The sequence below is a fragment of the Amblyomma americanum genome, chromosome 8 (assembly GCF_052857255.1).
Source record: "Amblyomma americanum isolate KBUSLIRL-KWMA chromosome 8, ASM5285725v1, whole genome shotgun sequence".
NCBI classification, from domain to species: Eukaryota; Metazoa; Arthropoda; class Arachnida; order Ixodida; family Ixodidae; genus Amblyomma; species Amblyomma americanum.
This window is the reverse complement of record NC_135504.1, coordinates 52647304-52667170: the sequence shown is the minus strand read 5'-3', so window position 1 is coordinate 52667170 and position 19867 is coordinate 52647304. Positions and strand designations below refer to the sequence as shown.

The 19867-nt window shown below is 44.6% G+C and overlaps 1 protein-coding gene across 1 annotated transcript; it reads left to right on the top strand.

Moving 5' to 3' along the window:
• Window positions 1-390: 390 nt before the first annotated feature.
• On the top strand, window positions 391-19413 carry LOC144101636 (galactokinase-like). Its single transcript, XM_077634776.1, has 8 exons — window positions 391-660; window positions 1942-2122; window positions 4543-4675; window positions 8985-9113; window positions 10368-10546; window positions 13682-13832; window positions 15073-15232; window positions 17090-19413. Exons 1-8 carry the CDS (start codon window positions 391-393, stop codon window positions 17186-17188), a joined length of 1302 nt encoding a protein of 433 aa, XP_077490902.1. The 3' UTR covers window positions 17189-19413.
• Window positions 19414-19867: the final 454 nt, after the last annotated feature.

Genomic DNA, 19867 nt, shown 5'->3' with positions numbered 1-19867 from the left:
GAAATCAAATTATCGTTTCACCACACAAGCGTGTTCGAAGTGAACGTGGACCGCTCACAAGCAGCGGCCAAACAAACGCCGTCGCTGTGTGCAGCCCGGCAAAAAAAAAAAAAAAATGCATCAGCAGCTTCTCAGCTGGCTTCATCCCGCGCGCTTTTTCACAGCCTAAACACGTGTGAATTATGCGAACACCGGAACCGCACCGAAACCACGCCGAGCGCAATGAGCGTTCAAAAATCCCGGCGCAGCGTTCTGAGCGAGCTTCCGTAACACAGGTGGAATGCCGCAGCGCGGACGCGTGCAAAGAGAAACCTTGTCCCCTTTCGGAGAAGCGGTTGGCAGCTGCTCGTCACGCGGGCCCTGATTGCTCCTCTCGAGTGGTGCGCGTGCATGTCTCAAGTGCTTCTCGCGAACGATCAGCAGACGCAGATACGCGAAGACCGTATACGTTTCCACGCTTCCCACCGTGCCTCAGTCTCGATCAGTGGTGCACTGCACATGGCGTCGGAGTATCCAACTGTGTCCGAGCTCGCGGAGCGAGCGGCCGACAAGTTTCGCGAGGTGTTCGGCTCACCGCCCACTCATTACGGATGCGCGCCGGGCCGCGTCAACCTGATCGGCGAGCACGTTGACTACTGCGACGGCTTGGTCCTGCCATGCGTGAGTGAACACGCACGCATGTGGTGCAGAAATTTAGTGCCGCTTATTTTTATATGTGCCTGCCTGTGTACAAGTTCAGTGAAACATACTCTTCGGATGGGCGCACTGCGCGCGGTTTGGGACAGTGCAGTCCCCGAGAGATAAATATTCACACCAACTCATACATATCAGTTGAATTTGAGATGGTTTCTCATTAGCTGTTTCTGCATTGTTGTAACATGGTTTAAACTCCATATCGTGAGCACAATTAGTCCAGGGAACCTATTGGCTTATGTGGTGTCAGTCTGTGTGTCTGCATGTTATATATATATATATATATATATATATATATATATATATATATATATATATATATATATATATATATATATATATATATATATATATATATATATATATATATATATATATATATATATATATATATATATATATCACACATATTACCAGCCTCATTTTACCTTTTTACTGCACCTCTCATTCAGGCATAATACTCTTGTACAACATGTGCCATGATATAGAAAAGAGAAACACCGAAGCATTGATATATAGTCGAACTATGTTATAATGAAATTGTTTATAACAAATTAAATTATTGGATATAACAAAGGAATGACGATTCCTCTTGGAGGCTTGTTCAACAAGGGCTATAATGAAGCAATCGCTGGGCCCCTTCAATTTCGTAATAACGATGTTCTTCTGTATTTCGGTGTATGTAATACGAGGACACGATACACTAGTATTACTATCAAGCACCGATGATAAACGGGAGTTTTGCTGTCAGTAACGAGTGCATTGCTGCAGTGAACTTAAGTATATAGTAATGTCAACCGTGTGCTATGCTGATGCTAACTTCTATTTAATACCTTGCTTTTCGCCCATTGTAGAATCATTATTTTTGATTATTCACAGATGCTTTTGCTTCTGTCATAGCCTTAATAAAATATAAATAGCGACCAGCTTGGCTGCTCCATCACAAGTTGTCAAATCAGTTTCTCTTTCATAGCTTTGTAAATGGCAGTACTAGAATGCTTTGGCTTTCAGGTAGTTTAATTTGGTTGAATTGTGCTGCGAAAGACAAATTCAGGCATCTTGTCTTGAGTATGCATTATTAAAGTCCAATTCGCTTAATTAATAGGGTGGAGTGCATTTCTAGTAATGAAGTAAATGAAATTATCAATTACAGTTATGATTAAAACTGTTGCTGCATGGCTGTGCTCGGGTGGATGTTGATTTTGACCTTTTTCCTTTCTTGCACTGTGCTTTTCACATTATGTGCAGACTCTGCCGATGTACACTGTGCTTGTTGGGTGCGCCGTTGAGGGAAGTACCATCTGCAACGTGCGCAGCCTAAACTACCCCGAGCCGGCGAGCTTTTCACTGCCGTCGGAAGAGCAACCTCTCAAGCCCGGCGAGCCATCATGGAGCAACTATGTCCGGGGTGTCGTTGCTCACTTTCCTGGTGCGTTGAAAGAGCCCTGAAAACCATCTCTCATCGCGTATTTGTTTCCAGAAGGTAGACTTCAAAGTGCTTAAGCCACCTTCACTATGCTTCATGTGCACTGAGATGCATTCTTTCATAACAAATATGCCTTGATTGGAGCCGCATGTGTTCCTTTTGCACTCAACACACTGATGATATCATGTGTCGCATTAGAAGCCTTGGTGCCCGAGAAGCGGTTCGTTTAGTTCAGCATGGTTGTGTTGGCTTAGCTAATGGTGAGGTCAGCTAGTCATGCTGGTATACTATATCCAGCATGATGATTATGACGTTACGCATATGATTCATAAAAACAGTGATGGTATTGGCCAAAGTTTTTTCTATTGCTTTTTTTTTGTAGCTAGTCTGATGGGATGCCAAAGAAATGCCATAAATGTCGCGACATGAACAGCTCACAGTAGCCCAGGTGGCATTGGTATCACTTTAGTCACAGATCTATACACTGCTTGGAGCACTTGCTTCAAACGCATTGGAAAGCCTCAGTCGGTACGCTCATTGAATGCCACACCTAGCAGCCACCTTAAAGCCTCTTGCATTGAAAGAACATCTGTAGACAATGAAAGCAAAGTCTGGCATAGAAGAGAGTCACTGAATCTTTTGCTTTTCATTGAGCTGAATTGTATATCTTTGTACTGGCATGAGACTGAAAACACATGCACTTTGGTGTTCTGCGAGGAGAGACTCACTCTAGCCTTTTGCACGTGTGTCGCATAGTGTTTTTTCCATTTCCTTCTGGTCTGTGTAGGAACAAAGGGAAGCTGAAAGCTGCGTTGCCCAATCTGTCAGCCAGAAGCCTTGCTTGTTGTTTAAACTGTCTGTCAGCGGGTTTGCTCTTTCTTAATCCTGTAATGTCCTCTGTACCACACACAATACTAGTGAAACGAGTGGTAACAGTTTTAACGCGATACCTGCCATAATTCCAGCAGCGTCGCCATTGTGAGCGAAAAATCCCTGGAAAAGCAACCTAGGTGGGCAACTAGGTCACGTGACCTTGTGGTGTCATCACAACCTTCATGCTCACCGGATTGTGAGCATACTGACCACCGCGGCAGGTGACAGTGAAGTTCTTGACCGGTCTCAAGAGGCTGCTCAGGAAGTGCGACCTTGGTCTCACAAGCCCCACCAGTGTCTCTGCTTGAAACAACCACCTTCTGGAGCAGTGGCGTATTGTTTAACCGCTATGGCAATGCGCAAGTGGTATGAAGACTCCCAGGGATCTATGAATGTAGAGTGTGACGAATTCTGCATTACCGGCTTTAACCCATTAAACCTATCACGCTATACTGTTAAGACAGAGCTTAAGTGTTGTCCCCTTCAATTTTATTTACCGCTTGCTAAAGAGCATATATTCTTCTGGAATTACATGGACTGCATCTCCCAACTTTTTTCCTCCTTGCAAAGTCACATCCCAAAATGTCAACAGGCATACTGCTACATAAGCAGGTGACAGAATAGTTTTAAGATTTACTTTTGGTTACTTTTGTTACCTGCATGTACCTGTGCATCACTGTATCACTTTTAGATGTTCAGAAGTCAGGCAATTTACTTCATTCTAATTATTTAGTAATATTACTAATATTGCTTATATACGCAGTTATGCTTATATCCGTGATGTTTATATTATATGGCAATATAATCCACCACTATGTTACATTCTTACAATGTATAGGGAGGATCAGGATGAGCAGTGTATGGGGTGGTAATGATGCAATGCTAGAAAATGAAAACCTGGATTTATCTAATATATTAATTAGCCGAACATTGTATCCTTTATGAACCATGAGCATCAAATAAAATGCAACACCACAAAAATATCAGTTGGAAAGGAAACACAGGCATGACCTACTGACAAACACTTCCAAAGGAAAATCTACATGTTTGAAGCGCAAATGAACTATGTTAATATTCAGTCCCCTTCAGCTAAGGTCTTCTCGTTTTTGTGGTTATGTCTCAGTTTCCTTCTTCGTGTTTCATTTGCTGCTGATAGTACATCCAGTGAGATTTGATGTTCTTGTGTGCCTCTATAGTAGGATACAACTTAAAAAAAAAAAGAGTAGTTTGTAACAATAGGCCATGGTCCTTGGCGTCCCGTGTTACTTTGCTGACCAATCCCGACAGTAAACGAAATCGTATTTTTAACGTTTGACTGCATTAAACAAGTCAGAGGCAATAAAAATATATGACCTTATGATTTCATCTGGTGGTTACATTCTTGTTCAGGTAACAAGAAGCGTTTTAACAACAGACTACTTTTATGTCGTGGAGGAATTCTGTGCGGCGGTCCTGAATGTGGGCGGAGCTTCACTGCAGACTTAAGCTGCATCCAACTATAGTTCTTGTGGTTCCAGTGCCGCTTTGTGACAGTGATGTGTTGCATCCAGGGCCGATACGGAGTGGCTTCAATGCGGTGGTGGTCAGCTCAGTGCCCCCGGGAGCAGGCCTCTCCAGCTCCGCTGCTCTGGAGGTGGCCACGTTCAGCTTTCTCAGGGCCCTGTTGGAGCCAGAGCAACTGGAGTAAGGGAGCAGATGTGTCTGCAGTTGAGCAGAACAGTTTTTTTTTGTTCATGATAACTGAAGAAAAAAACATGTCGAATTTATTAAAGTGGTACCGTAGGACACTTTGTAAGTTGTCCGAGGTAGTGGTGTTGTTGACGTGCAGGTGGCATTAGCCTTACAGTGGTTCCGTCAGCAATTGTTTCACCCGTGCTACTTAAGAAAATGGAAAAGTTCCGTCCGCCACCGTCCCATGAAGCGAGAGTCCTCTAAAACCTGAAGGCTGATGCATATTTGTTATTAACAGCGTTAGCTCTTATCCATCACATTTCTCGATTCCATGGGGTCTGCTACCACCTCCCTTCGGCGTGAAATTTTCTAAGTCCGAGGAATTCAAGATAGCAGCCCCCATGGTGAATCGATATAGCAACCCAATTGGTGATGTCACTGATTTTGTGATGTCATAATTAACTAGTCATGTGACTACGTTTAATCGCTTATAACTCAGTAATTAATAAGGTCATCATAAAACGAACTAGATATTTGGAATCCCTAGATGAGTAGAACACGTTAGACACCAGTATTAACTACAGAAGTTAATATTTAGTTACAGTGAGGCTCAAATTTAATTGTTAATAATTAATTAATGGATAACATCATGATCTAAATAATAGCATATTCGTAATGGGCTCGATAAGAACATGTTAGACACCAATATCACCTAATTAGGTTAATATTTAGTTGTGGTTAGGCTTAACATGGTGGCCGTGACGTCAGCACTCTGCAGCTCACAGGGTGGTAGGCGAACGTTCGCCGTGAAGTATGGAAAACTTGCCTAACCTCGTGGCAATACATCGCATGGACGACAGACTGCACTGCCAAACAGCTAACGCTCGTTACTTCGTCTTCTAGACGGTGGCGGCATAATTTTTTTTTATATTTTAAAATAAAACTCCCATGGCACATACTCAGACTGATTAACATAATCAAAGTACTGGTTGCATGTAGTATGAATGCCGGTTACAAGATCTGGAGTGTCCGCACAATGCACATTATTATGAATAACTCCACTATGTTTTATTGGTTACGAAGCTGGTAGAACTCTCAGCAGACAACATCAAAGCCCTGTTATGAGGAAGAGTGTTTCACAGCTAGGTCGCAGTGTCCATGAGAGAAAAGCACACCACATTTGGTTTGTGCACAAGCTTGAAGACAAATGCTCATTATCAGAATGAAGCAGCAAATTGTTCCAGCGTGGTAAATGCCGTTATCTGCCTGCATAGCATCATTATTTCGCTTAGGTTATCTTCATCTCTGAACATGTGTTCAATACTGTGCCAACTGATGCTACTTCTGCTTTTCTCATAGCCAAGGTGCTTGCAGAGTTTTACTTGCAGCTTCTCTTCTTAAAGATTGTGGGTTTATTTGCAAGAATTGCATGCTTGAACATGCATCCTGAAGGGCTGCACTGAGCATCCGTAGGCATTTGTTGGTAAAGGCACTTGGCCACATACTCATGTGCATGTACGGACAATGGGGGGTTGTGTGACGAGATGTTGTGTGTTTCGATTAAGGGCTTTTTTTTTATTTTCAGTTTCAAAGTCACGTAAACCTTGCCTTTATTCCTGTGCAACTATTGCGACTGGCACCGGACAAGTCTAATTCGAGATAGATGGAACAAGCCTCTGTGCTCCGGTGGGCATAAGTGGACATATACACTTTGGGAAACTTCCAGAAACAGCTCTTCTGTGGCAGCCTTTAACACGTTAGCGTTAACGGCCCCATTCCCCAGAAAACCCGGTGTCAACATTGTGAGTTAAAAATCACAAGCATGGCCCTGGCAGGTGGTCTCCAGAGAGCAACCTAGGAGGCAGGCAGGCCACGAAGGTCACGTGACCTTACGGCGTCATGATAACTCATCACAACCTGCCCACCGGATAGTGAGCAAACTAGCAACTGTGGTAGGTGGCAGTTAAATAAAAGATTGTTCTCGGGAAGAGCAACCTGGGACTCACAACGCCCACCACTGGGAGCACCTGCCATCGCAGGGCAGTGGCACGTTGCTGCATCACCGCGCCAGGAGAGGTATGAGAACTCCCAGGGATCTATGAATGTGAAGTAGAGAATGACCTTCTCCACATATGGGAATTAACCTATTACACTATTGCATCATGCCCTTAAGGCAGAGCTTAAGTGACCCCTCCAATTTTTTCACAACTTGTGTGGCACCCTTTGGGGAACATTAGAAAATTTGTCTGCTGTGCACAAAATTGGTTGGAAACATTGCACGTGGCCACCAACTGCTCATACAAAGTGGCATGCGCGTGCTAGCAGCTGTTGCTTGCTGCCTTTCTGCAGATAGGCGGTGCAAGTGCTGGGAGTTTGTTTTCAGCCGGTGGAGCACGGGGGAGGAGAGGTGCACGAGGCACACATCTGCAGTGCAGGCTGGGGAAAAGGTTACAGCCGGTTTAGCTTACTTGGCCAATGCGAAGTATGGGCGCTAGCATGTTGCAGTTCATTATGCTCTCAGTTCGAGGCTAGTGTATCAAGGTCACGCTTCTGACAGCGATTGGTGAAATCGGTGATTGGGGACCTTAGAGACCACTTAACGCACCTTAAGAGGGCACTGTGATAGCGGTGTGTTCTGGATCCATTGCGCACGGATGGAAGTTGATGGAGACAATGACATCCAATGCACAGCGGGAGAGAGTGGCAGTTCAAAAACAGAGGTGATAGCATAGTGGTCTAGTGCAGTGGCCGGCAAAGCTGATCTGTTCGTGCCGCTGTGGGTTTGAAACCCAGGCGCGGCACAGTCACGGCCACATTTATTTTATTTCTGCAGGTCCAGCTGGCTTCAAACGGAGGGCGGGCTTTTTCGAAATTGAAAGCCTTAGTGCTCGCGCACTAAAAAGCAGACTGCAGACTTCTGAAAACATTTTGACAATCCATATTTTTCTTGTGTGCAGGCATATGTAATCAATAACGCACGCTATTGGGCCATTTGGTACATTGTCAGAAGGCAGCGAAACAAAGCAACCCGGATTGGTGCTCAGCATGTCTGGGTCCTTCTGATTGGCAGCTGGTACCGTCTGATGTTCCAATATGCAAGGACAGGTTTTTTATTTTTCCTAGTAACCACGAGTTTATTGTAAATGTGCGCTCTTCCGCGGCATTCAGCTGTCTTCCCAGTGTTTCACGAGTAATTAATCTCCCACATCTGCTTCCTTGGGCCGCTGTCGGTCCGACCGCAGACAGACCCTCTCGATACCAGCTGCTGCAGCGGGTGGTCCTGTACGAGAACAGAGTCATGGCTGCTTTATACAGATCTGTACAGCTTTGTCAGCCTTGTTAATGGCTGTGATGGTGTAATCGCATATCCCTGTATATGCACGTTACAGACTAGTGTCGGCTGCTGCCTTGACGCATTTTGAGAGCATGACACTCTCGGAGGTCCTTGTACTGGGCGCTTGGCTGGAGACTTGGAAAGCTCTCCAGGCAATGCGGCCAGTTCTTTCATTTCCTGTGCAACATGGGTCTCACCTTACCGTTGAGATCAGGCGCGCTGCCGATGAGTTTGTATATATTCTCATGTCTCTACTGCTCACGTCACCCACTGTAACCCTCTCTCTTCACATCTTCCTCAGTGCAGAGTAGCATTGATGATATTGTATAAAAAACACGTTCCTTTCCACCCCAACTACTTCGTAGGAGGGACCAATAGTAGACTTATTGCAAGTTGTTAGATTCCTAAAAGAAGGAAATGTCGCCAGCAAATTGTAGCTCTTTAAGAACTAGTTGTCCGCCAGTGCGACAGTGCGATCTTTCCAACCCTGCATTTGGCGCACGATAGCCTTAGCTGCTTTTGCACCATAAAACCCAATACACCAACCAACCAGAATGGCCCAGTTATGCCTAGAGTCTTGTTGCGCGACCCTTGGAGGTCCCTACATAGAACACAGCACGTGTGCATGATGTCTTGTGTGCAACCCTTGTGGTCCCTACATTAGAGCTCCACAAATACAAGACGTCTTGTTGTTTGACCCCGGTGGTCCCTACATGCACACGAGAGCACGGCCACACATCTGTGGCAGTGCTGTTACCACTTTCCCTGCTCTTAACACCACCTTAATCACACCTCAACCTAAGTGGCACACTGTTCCGTTTGAACCTCTGCCACCTAAGCCTCATTTCCTTGCCATCGGTATCCACTCCATCTCCCTAGCAGCTCTATGCAGTGCATGTTCTGTCGCAACTCAGTTTCTTCCTGTTCAAGTTTCATGCTAGGATACAAAAGAATAGTGCCCTAATCTCCATGTGCATGCCTCTTCAGTGATGAGCACCAGGCCCCGCTGTGCTGCCAGAAAGCAGAGCATGAGTTTGCTGGGGTGCCCTGTGGCATCATGGACCAGATGGCCGCCTTCTGGAGCAAGCCTGGCCATGCCTTGCTCCTCGACTGCCGGTGAGCATGCCGACCTATTACACACAGCCTTTGGATTGGAAGCCTAAGTCGATGGGCCCTTCGTGCTTTCCCTGTCTTGCTCATAAGGAGTGTGGGGAGATATGCTGAAGCTGCACCATACACGGGATGTGTGTTGGGTATGTGCAGACCGGTGTGCAGTCTCCCTTTGCAGAACTGAGTAGGACAACTGCAAAAATAAAAAAACTGACCGCATGACTTGTTTTCTTTCCTCACTGCAACAGCTCTAGGAAGTAGCTTACCACGCCATCATCATTGCCAGTTGAAATAAGTCTGTCACTGCCAAAAGCTTAATGGTCGACACCTGCGACCATTCAGTGTAACCCCATCTGTAATATATATTCAGTGAGGATGTGGTCCCCTCGCTCCAAAAGGGGGCAGAGGTGTGTGTGAGGAGAGGGCGCATGTGCTTGCAGCAGTCCAGCAATAACATGGCAATGTGCCAGGCGTGCTTTTTGGATTGGTCGATAGCTGTCGGGAGGAAACTAAATGCAGAATAAGTAACATCATATAACTACTGCGTTTTTTTTTTTTTTTACAGCAGCAGCACCTTTCTTATATGCAGCTGAGGAACAGACATTACTTAGGCTTGATGTACAGTGTTGATCTTTTAACAGTAAGTGACCAAGGAATGAGGTGGCATGGAGGTACTTTTATTGGCTTCAACAAAAACAAAAATTTGGAATGCCCACATTGAGCATAACTCACCTTAGTAACTCAAAATAAGCGACATTTTGAAACAAAGTACCGAATTTCTGGCATAGTCCATGGGCTAAACATGGTTTAAAGTTGAATGTTTGTGCTTTGTGGGCTATCTATAGGTGCAGACTATACAGCATTTTCTTTTTAAATATCGCCAAATATGGCCCGATGTTCCCAATGTGTATTCTATTATGAGGTTTTGTGATACCTGCACAGTGTGTGCACATGCATTTTTGCGCCCAGTTTGCACATGTTGCTCCTACAGGCCATGTACTGGGTGCGGACTACCTAGAAAAAAATTTCTTTAGTTTTTCAGCCAAGATTAAGCTCTGTGGATTGCACAACAAATGTGGACTGCATGCCAAAAATTTCATTAATTCAAGTGTTATTTCAGTCAGTAGCAATTACCTGTAAACCTGCCCAGTGCATTTCCTTAACAAACGTACTGTTTTTAAAGTGACCTTTTTTCTGGGCATGTTTTTCTTTCGTTTTTTTTTTTTTACTGTGATTGCGTGCTCTTCCGTTTTCATGCAGGTCCCTATACATGGAGCACGTGCCCCTCAACCTACCCTCTGTAGTGATCTTGGTGACCGACTCTCAAGTGAAACACGCCCTCACCGGCGGTGAATATGCACAGCGCCGCGGGAACTGCCAGGCTGCCAGCACGATCCTTGGCAAGAGCCTGAGGGACGCTTCACTCGAAGACCTCCATAGTGAGTTGAGCTGCTGCTGCTGGAAATTCTCAATGCCTTCTTTGTCTGAGCAAGTATTCGACCGTGAAAACAGGGTATTTTTGAGCAGAAATTTAATCGATGAAGTGACCCATTTTGTTTCTTCAGATTATAAAACGAATTCCAGTGTCTCAAGTGGGAACGAAATCCGAGGTCGAGAACCACTTCAAAAACGTAGTTAAAATTTGTATAGGCCCCAGAAAGTATTTCTCAAAAGCCCAATTATGATTAGTTGCAGCTGGATTGTGTAAGAATAGATTAAGGAGGTAGCCTGTAAAATTGAAATATTTGAATGCCTTTTTTTCTTTCCTGTAACTGTACGACATAGGAACCACTTACGGTCTGATGTTGCATTGATTCTGTCAAACGAGGTAGTTTCTAGGTCATTATGATTAGTAGCATAAATTATTAATGTTGTAATGTAATGTACCAGTTATATTTTCCTATACATGCAGCTGTCTTATGTTACTGGCACTGCATTATAGTATTATCGTTCCATACCTTCCCCCGCTCTACTATAATACCCAAGCACTAATAGATAAACTAACTTCGTGGGCATTCATGAAGCCACATAGAGTACGCACATGCACGAGCAGAAACAAAGAAAAAAACAATAAGTGATGTGCAACTCATGAACATATTCACCCCCTACACACTTATATCCACTCACAGGGGCTGCCACTGAAAACACAACAGTATTAACTAAAGATGCACCACAGAGTAGATAAGCCAGCAGTCATCCTATCTAGCTGTGCATTCTGTTCGTGTCTTCAGTTCGTGCCGTTGGATTTTACGAGTAGTAACATGTGCCAACTAGCCAACACGTTTTATGACAAAGCAGAGGTGGCACTGCTGGGACAGTTCATAATTACCGTAAAATTCCGAAAAAGCGCCCCCACCCATGCAAGGGCCCCCCTAATTTCACATTTCCACGCTGTCCCCCCCGCTCTGCGCCCGTGTCACGCACCGCGCGTCCGCGCCCAGGCGACATTGGCGTGCCCCATCCAGTCCAAGAATCCAATCCAATACAATCCTGCTTTTCAAGTCATTCGCATGCCCAATCATCACGCACCATTTGTCTTGTTTTGGCGTTGTCAAGTCGCCAATGCATTCGTGCGCAGTGGTGAAGAAACTTGAGGTCATACAATGGCATCTGGAAAACGGAAGAAACATTCACCAAACGTCTCGAGACTTCAAGGTCGACTGGAAACGGATATGGGAATGGGACAAGAATTTCTAAATGTTGCTACAGCAAAACTTCGAATAAAGTTCAGTAACGGTGCACCGGTGTTTAATGAATGCGTGGACGATGCACTCTTCGAGTTCTTTGAGCGGGAAAGAATGGCAGGACGGTTTAAATTCATGTGCAATGCGCTTTTTTTTTTTTCTGGTGCGAAAATGTCGCCGCCATCTTGAATTTCGGCACCGTTTCTGGATAGCGCCCCCCTCTACTCTGTGCCAGTAATTTCAACTTGCGAGGACGGATGCGCTTGCTCGGAATTTTACGGTATGATACTTATCAGGCTGCCACCTCAATGTGTTCCTCTTCTGTCCCGTCTCTAAACGCATGTGCATGCTGTTCTCGTCTTTGCATATGCTCCTCAAGTCTTGTCCCAAGTCTGTGCGTGTCCAGTACCCTCCTACTTGTGTTGAGATTTTTTTGTGTGGTTTTCTAAGATTACCGTGTACCAAGTAGACTAACTTTCTACTCTACTCTGTCCCCAATGCTAATTCGTTATTGGAGTTGATCGACTGTCAAAGCAGGCAGGGATGCATCACATGAGTCGACTGACAGGTCTTTGTGGAAACACTGTGGCAGCGTCGTCATTGCTGGAAAGCACATTGTTGCATCTCATACTTTCTGTTGTTGTTTATTTGTACATGGCTGAGATAAGTTGAAGCAAATAAAAAGGGCACTAATGTTTAGCATGGACAATTAGAAAAAAAAAAGAGGAGGATTGGTATGACAGGTCCACTTATTTTCTTAAACGTGCCTAGTTTGATTTGAAGGGGCATTCCTGTGCGGCCATCTTGGGGTTATAATGAAGTTTTAACGTCAGGGATTACTGAGATGTGGAGTATCTTTGACACACAAATAAAAAAGAAAAGTGAATTGTGGGGTTTAAAGTAAGTCCTGAACCGATGCATGGATGATGAGGTACACTATAGTGGAGGGCTCCGGATTAGTTTACACCACCTGGGGTTCTTTAATATCCACCACTATCATGCAGCACATTGGGCGTCTTTCAGAGTTTTGCCTCCACCATCACAGTGCGGCCCGCAAAAGGCTAAATCTGACTGCATGGTGGCAAGTGTGAAACTACGGTACACCATTGGTGGGGTTCACGGGGGCATTACTTAATTACAATTGACTCTTGTAATTCAAACTTGAAGAAGACCTAAAAAGTGCTTGAATTATGCAGAATTTAAGTAATAGGGAGCCTTTTTAATGTACTAAATGTTGATAGGACCAATTGGCAGTTTGAATAAACAGAGTTCATATTAAAAAAGTTCAAATTAATGAGACTCCACTGTATTTATGTTTTAATTATTCAATTCCTTCTGTGGTCCTTCAGCACGGGGGTTCTCAATCCTTTCAGCCTCAGGCGAGCCCCAACACTTTTGAGGAGCTCAGGAACCCCATGTCTTGACCGCTGTCCCTTCCTGCCTTAAGATGCACGCAAAAAGCAGCATCCACATGCACACAGGCCATCAGGAAAATGGCCAGATTCAATAATAATCGCTGGCTGCATGGTGAAACAGTGTAGCATAAGCAATAACAGTACATTTAGCCAGTCGTTAGTCCCAAGATGAAGCCCATTAATGGCAAGGCGGGGGTTGAGGCAAGCACAAACTGAGGTGCTCAAGGAACCCAAGGGCATCGTTTGAGAACCTTCGCTTTAGGGCACCTACACTTAATTGTAAAGGCTACCAAATTTTTTTCTTAAACATGCCTAGTTTGATGCCAAAGGGCGTGATGTTACATGTACATTATGTTTGTATGTTATGCTGATGTTACTACAGCAGGGATATGATGTTGCATGTGTGACAAGCATTTCGTAGTACGTGTTTGTGACTGTTTTTCACTGCCCACTCATTGCCCTGTGCCGTGTGCAGATCACCGAGAGCAGCTGACACCGGAGCAGTATCGGCGAGCCCGGCATGTGGTGTCTGAGATCCAGCGCACAGCCCAGGCAGCCGAGCTCCTCCGCGATGGAGACTTCTGGGGCCTGGGTGAACTCATGAATGCGAGCCATACATCTCTTAGGTGCTGTTGCTTTTGCTGCCGTGTCCACTTTTATTCTGGTCACTGCTATAACCATCAGCAGCACGGTTGAAGGGACATTGACGACAAACTGAGAACAGGGCTGTATCGATAGATTATTGCCACAATCTAACGACAAAGACACTCCTTTCACCGAAAACAGAGCTTCTATAAGCTGGCAAACGCCAACAAATGAAGCCACCAGCAGCCATTTTCATGAGCTAACTGCGGTGCAACGTCAATGCTTCTTTTCTTGTTGCGAATCTCCGAGTCTAGTCCGTGCGGTCATTCACTTCCAAACAGTGATCGCGGAGTTCCTTTCATTACCAACAGTCAGAATTTGAATCGAGTGACGGGGTAAAAAGAGTTTTCATTTTTAAGCCCGATTTCCTCGGCAGTAAATGCATTCTTTTCTACCGGATGAACTCAAGCATACCTAGCCCGAAACAGCTGCAGAATTGATTTCTACAAAAGAAAAAAGAAAATTGAATGGCGTTGCACCCAGTTCCTTTTCCAACTCCACTGCAAGATGTAGGCCTGTCCCAACAAGCTCTTTGTTGTTCATGCTCTGTGCCATTATGACTGTGTGTGCATCTGACCATTAAGCTTGCTCTGGAGTAGTCTATACTAGCGGTCACTTGTCTCGGACCGATTCACGAGACTACTCCCAGCGCTTCACCAAACTTGTCAAGGACCATAGTAGCCATCCTTTCAACGAACTTTAAAAAATTGTTTATGATAAAGTATATAGAGATTGTGCATTCACTTGTCCCGATTTTTTTCTACCTTGGCAGCGCTGGTCTGGCTGACTGTTCCCAATACATTTCAGGTACAAAATATCATCTCCAAATACATAACCACTGCAACTGGCAGAATGGCCACAATTACAGAGGTGGCATCCCCAATGACTGATAGAAGCAATACAAGCAGCACCTTTGACTGCTGCAAGAAAAATATTGTATGTCGTATATACTTCAAGGCAGTTAGGTAGTTGTTCACTGCTTTTCTCAAAGGTGGTTGCTAGCCCGCTCCATTTTGTGAAGTTTGGTGAACCAAAAATAAAAAATCACGCCACTGACTACTTTTATAAAATGAGTGCTCAAAGAAAACCGTACTGAGTCATAACTGGCTCTCCTGTCATTTGCATAACTGGTGACTTGCAAGTGAACAATAAGTGTGCCCAGCTGGGTCTGCGAGCTTCACAGAGACAAGAGGTGCTCACAGTGCCTGCGAATGTATGCAGGGAAGACTTTGAGGTGTCCTGCCCCGAGCTGGACCAACTTGTGGAGCTGAGTCTCGACTCGGGGGCGTATGGTTCGCGGCTGACGGGAGCCGGATTTGGTGGATGCACCGTGACGTTGGTCGAGGAGCGTGACCTGCCAGCTCTGATGGACAGCGTTGAGGTACGTGAAGGCTTGTCACTAACCAGGAACCATGACTCCCTCAACATGAACATGGTGTCAACAGGTTTCACGTAGGCAGAATTTTTCACTTTGAGCTGCATTACCGGACTTCGAAAGGACGCCGTGGACAAATTAAAATTAGCCTGTATTGATAAATTACTGTGTTCTGAACAACAAATATGCTACTTTCACTCCGAACAGACCACTTATAAGATAGAAAAGGCCCAAATATCAAGTATAGGCAAGGCCCCCAGCTTTCTGCGCTAAAAATTCTTAAACTCCACGAATTGAGAACAAAAAATCCATGAAACTGTAAGGGAGGCATCAGATAATGCCTCGGAATGCACTTCACGTTGCATTCAGAATTAAGGTATGAATATAGTGCAAATAAATTCTTCTTAAATGAGTTTTTAGCATAGCTAGAGCGACCATCACTGCCGGGCTTAAAGGGTCCCTGAAAAGAGTGTGTAGGGTTGTCTATAAAATGCTCGCATTATGTAGAGTACAGGCCAAAGAGAGTTCATGCCACATACAAGACCTCAAAAGCGAGCCGATATTTTACAATACAACTTCTAAGCCTCCTGCTCCCGCGCCTACGGCAACCTGCGGTGCTGAGCTTTCGCCCGAATCCGAGCTCGTTACGTCATTTAGCGGACTGGTAGCATTGGTTCGTGCACGTTGGCAGCCGGCGGAGGAGCACCAACATTTCAGCGTGCGAAGTGACGAGAGGAGAGGGAAAGGCGCGAAGACGCGGAAGTTCAAATTCTGACTACAGATAACTCAGCTTCCACAAAACGCATCTAAGGAATTCTTGCTGGAGCTTATTTGTGAAGTGGCGTCCTTTAGCATCCTAGGCACATCGCATCTTTGTTGAGACCCACCCCCTTTCACAGCCTCTTTAAAGGAGTATAGAGACCAAGCTTTCAGGTGTGTGTTTTTGTTTGTAACAATGCGTAAGGCATTATTATACATGGATTACTACCTAGTATTCTCTACCACCTAGAATTACCACCTAGTACTCCCAGCCTGCAACCTTTTTTTTTTTCTCACTTGCTCCAGTGTCAAAGTTGAAGAAAAAGCTTGAGGGTCGGTTTTAATTGCTAATCTCCCTGGTGCTACATAATCTCCCTGGTGCAATGCTTTGGATAAAGCATCACAAAGGCACCTCTGATAAGCAAATCTTAATATTTGAGCCAGGCTGTCCACCATACTCACACTCTAGACATGCTGTTTGCACTGCAGTGAAGGGGCAAGGCATGCTTGCTATTCAGAACCACCCAAGATTGAGTGCAGATGTTTCTCTTCTTCAGTTGGTAGCAAATTTTGTTGTTGCATGATGTTTCTCACATGCATTAAATCGTCTGCATCATTCTTTTCCAACATCTAGTGGGGATTGTATACAGTGAAAGCTTGTTAATTTGCATATCCAGATAATTCAAACTGCCCGAACAATCCCAGCCAACGCCCGTGTAAGTTTTTTACTCAAATGCCTGTTTAAACTTCTGCATTCTTCACGTGCTCTTGTGCCTAGCTGCATTGTAAAGGGCTAATACATACGTTGACATGCCAGTATCTAAGATGCCTTCTGTCCCTGCTCCTTGCATTTTATGTACAAGTATGCATGAATATCACCATGCTGTGGATTGAAACACTAGCATTGACACAGTCCAACAATGTGTGCGACTGCGGGATGTGTTCTCATGAAGTATCTTACAAGCATAAGCTGGCCCGAGGTCTACAATAGGTGTGCACAGAACCGTTCCCACATTGAAGTAGTAATACTCAAGTTTAATCCAGAACTGCTGCTGCCATCCTTTTCTCTTATGCTTACATTGCACCACCTTGTTCACATTGCAGAAAAACTACAAAGGACAAGCCCGGTTTTACATCTGCAAACCCTCCGGCGGTGCATCCTATGGCTCCATGGAGAGTTTGGCGAAGGTCATGGATAAATGAAGCACATGGGGCATCCTCATAACAGGTCGGCCCATCTGTTCAGCCGTTCTGAAAAGAGGACTAATTCCGGCTGTTTTGATACCTGCCTCTGCACCACCCTTCGGCTCATGAAAAACATTTGTACAGTGCAGAGAACACTGCATTCTTACTTCTCACCACGCAGCTTGCACAAAGCATCGAGCCGATGCAAGACGTTTAGATTGGTCTGTTCGATTCTAACCAATCCATATGGCAGTTCAAAATTGCAGTAAGCCAATTATAAAACGTCAAGCCCAATATTCCACAGTAAAAGGACCAATGCCATCTGAAACTGTCGCAGCACAAGCCATTTAGTGATCTACTCCAGTTCTAAGCATACCGTTAAACGAAATGCACACCATCACTTGTTTACGGTACTGACCCCATATATGCCATAGGTAAGCAATTGATCTGGCTGTCCATTCCATCTCCTGCACGTTTTGAATTAGCTATACACATCTAAACAGCTTTTAGATTTGTTCAAGAATTGGAGAAGGGTCACAAAAGTTAACCTGTCGTCAAGAGGCAGAGGCAAGCACGGAACAGACAATTAGTAATGACATCTTCACATTGTGGTGGCAACTCGCATAGGCCTCAACTTCTCACGTGTTTTCAAATCCACTGTGCTACATTCCAGTCTCCTCCACCATACCTCAGTTACACTTTTTGAAAACTGGCTACACCTTGGCAGTTTTTATATCTCAAATTAGAGCTATGTCGTGGCCTCGTGTACTCAAAGTGAAAGGGCCTTGCATTGGCCAAGAATATGCTATATTTTTACTTTCTTGCACACAGAAAGTGCAAACACTGTCTGTGGCATGCAATTTTTTATATAATATTTGGCGCTAAAGCATCCTGCCCTAGCCTTCAAAGGTGCTTTCCATGGAACCACTGAACGTTTCTCTTTTATCTTAAGCCAACTCTCAGAGCTGTAAAGTCAGTTTACCTAGCATTTTACACTAAAAGCCATTATACGGAGCCTTCCCCGGCTGTTTGTTAAGCATTCAATATTCAGATCCAGCATCAGCCAACATCCGGCCATGCGTCATCATGTGACCTGCCCACATGACCATGCAGCCATTGCGGTAGCCCATGTTGCCACAAAGTCTGCAGGTGTCGGCCATTAGCAAAAGGCAGCCAACAGCACGGTGACAGCCGTCGTCGAATTTAGCACATTATGCAGCAAAACAGAGTCACTTGGCAATTTCTTTTTTTCCCCGTGAATAGTTCCCGAATCGTACTTTGTTTCAAGGGTGCCTTAAAATCTCTGTCACACAATCCTTTTCCCACCTAACGCCAGCTTGCAAGCTTCATGGCAACAGCTACCCATTGTTGCCAACACAACTACTGAGGTGCTTTTCATCGACTAGCCTCTGTTATGGCCTCCCAGTACAGCTATGTTGCCACCTAAAATGCACAAAGGTACACTATCTTGTTTCCTTTTAAGAGGGAGATTTGCTTCATCCTCACTTGTTTTGCCAAAAATGCAAACGTGTTAACCTAACGCCAAGGTGAAAGCAGCCGGAGTAGAGTCACTTCAAAAGCAATTCTTTAATGTTTGCAAAGCGGAGCCTTATCTTTTGCTTCCCTCCTTCCGAAATTAACTGTACAACGAAGTGCAGTCAACACTGCTGTACTATACTCTGCAACAACTTTTCTGGCAATGTAGCGGAAGCCACTGAACAGAAACACCCCTTCTTCCTATGTAGCACAATGTAGTCTGTGCTTGCAGTTATTAGTTTTTTATTAAAGCATTGTATACTGCCAATATCGACTATTAAGGCATATATCTAACGCAACTACAAAGCTTCAATGTTAGCAAGTCGAGAGAAAAAAAAGTTTTCTTGATTAGAACGAATTTGCTAGGCACGTTTTGTTACAAGAAGCGTCTATAGATGGCGCCAGCCACACCAGTGATAGAGAAGCTACCATGCAAACGCCAGGCGCACACAGTCGTGTGGCCAAACTGTGTGGCAGAATGACAATGTTAAGGACACTCTGCTCCTGCAGCCTACCGTTCATTGCCAAGAAAAGCTGTTGCGAACTGTAGTAAGACACCTCTCATGGCTTTGTGCAATATGTTCCACTTGTGCAACACTATTTGTATGGCTGAAATGTCATGCTAAACTGCCATACAGCAGTGTACAAGCTGCGTTTTGCCTTGTCACACTACAGCCAAATAAAGTTTTTATGTTTTTGTAACAGGCTTCTGTGTTGCTGGAGAGTTTTATTCCTGCTTAATTCCAACATCAATGCCATCCCCATTTTCCATGTCCTCTTCCAATTACACTTTTATTAATGAAAGCCAAGAACAAAAAAATTCGGCCTTCTGTCAACAGAAGGATTCCACAAGCATTGCTTGAAATTGTATTGCGCAGACAAAGCACATTTGAATTACGACATCCTGAAAAAGTGCCTTCCAATGGGCTGGTGGTGTTTTTGCCTATACAACTAGATACCCCCATGATTAATGTGTGCCTTTATACTTTTATACTTCACTTCCTGCAAGATGGTGTCTCTCTTGGAGACTTCTGTGGCCTCCTCTTGAAACTGTTTTCCAGTCTGGTGCACACTACTTTAGACACAGAACATGCACTCTATGCCGTTCGTGCTCACTGCACACATGAACATAAAACTAAGTAACCAAGTGACGAAGCAATA

What these genes read in the sequence shown, in the direction of transcription:
- LOC144101636 (XM_077634776.1), top strand. Translation starts at nt 391, where the DNA reads ATGTCTCAAGTGCTTCTCGCGAACGATCAGCAGACGCAGATACGCGAA. An exon ending in GCCTTGCTCCTCGACTGCCG is followed by an intron (nt 9,114 to 10,367) that starts GTGAGCATGCCG and finishes GTTTTCATGCAG; the next exon opens with GTCCCTATACATGGAGCACG. An exon ending in GCGAGCCATACATCTCTTAG is followed by an intron (nt 13,833 to 15,072) that starts GTGCTGTTGCTT and finishes GAATGTATGCAG; the next exon opens with GGAAGACTTTGAGGTGTCCT.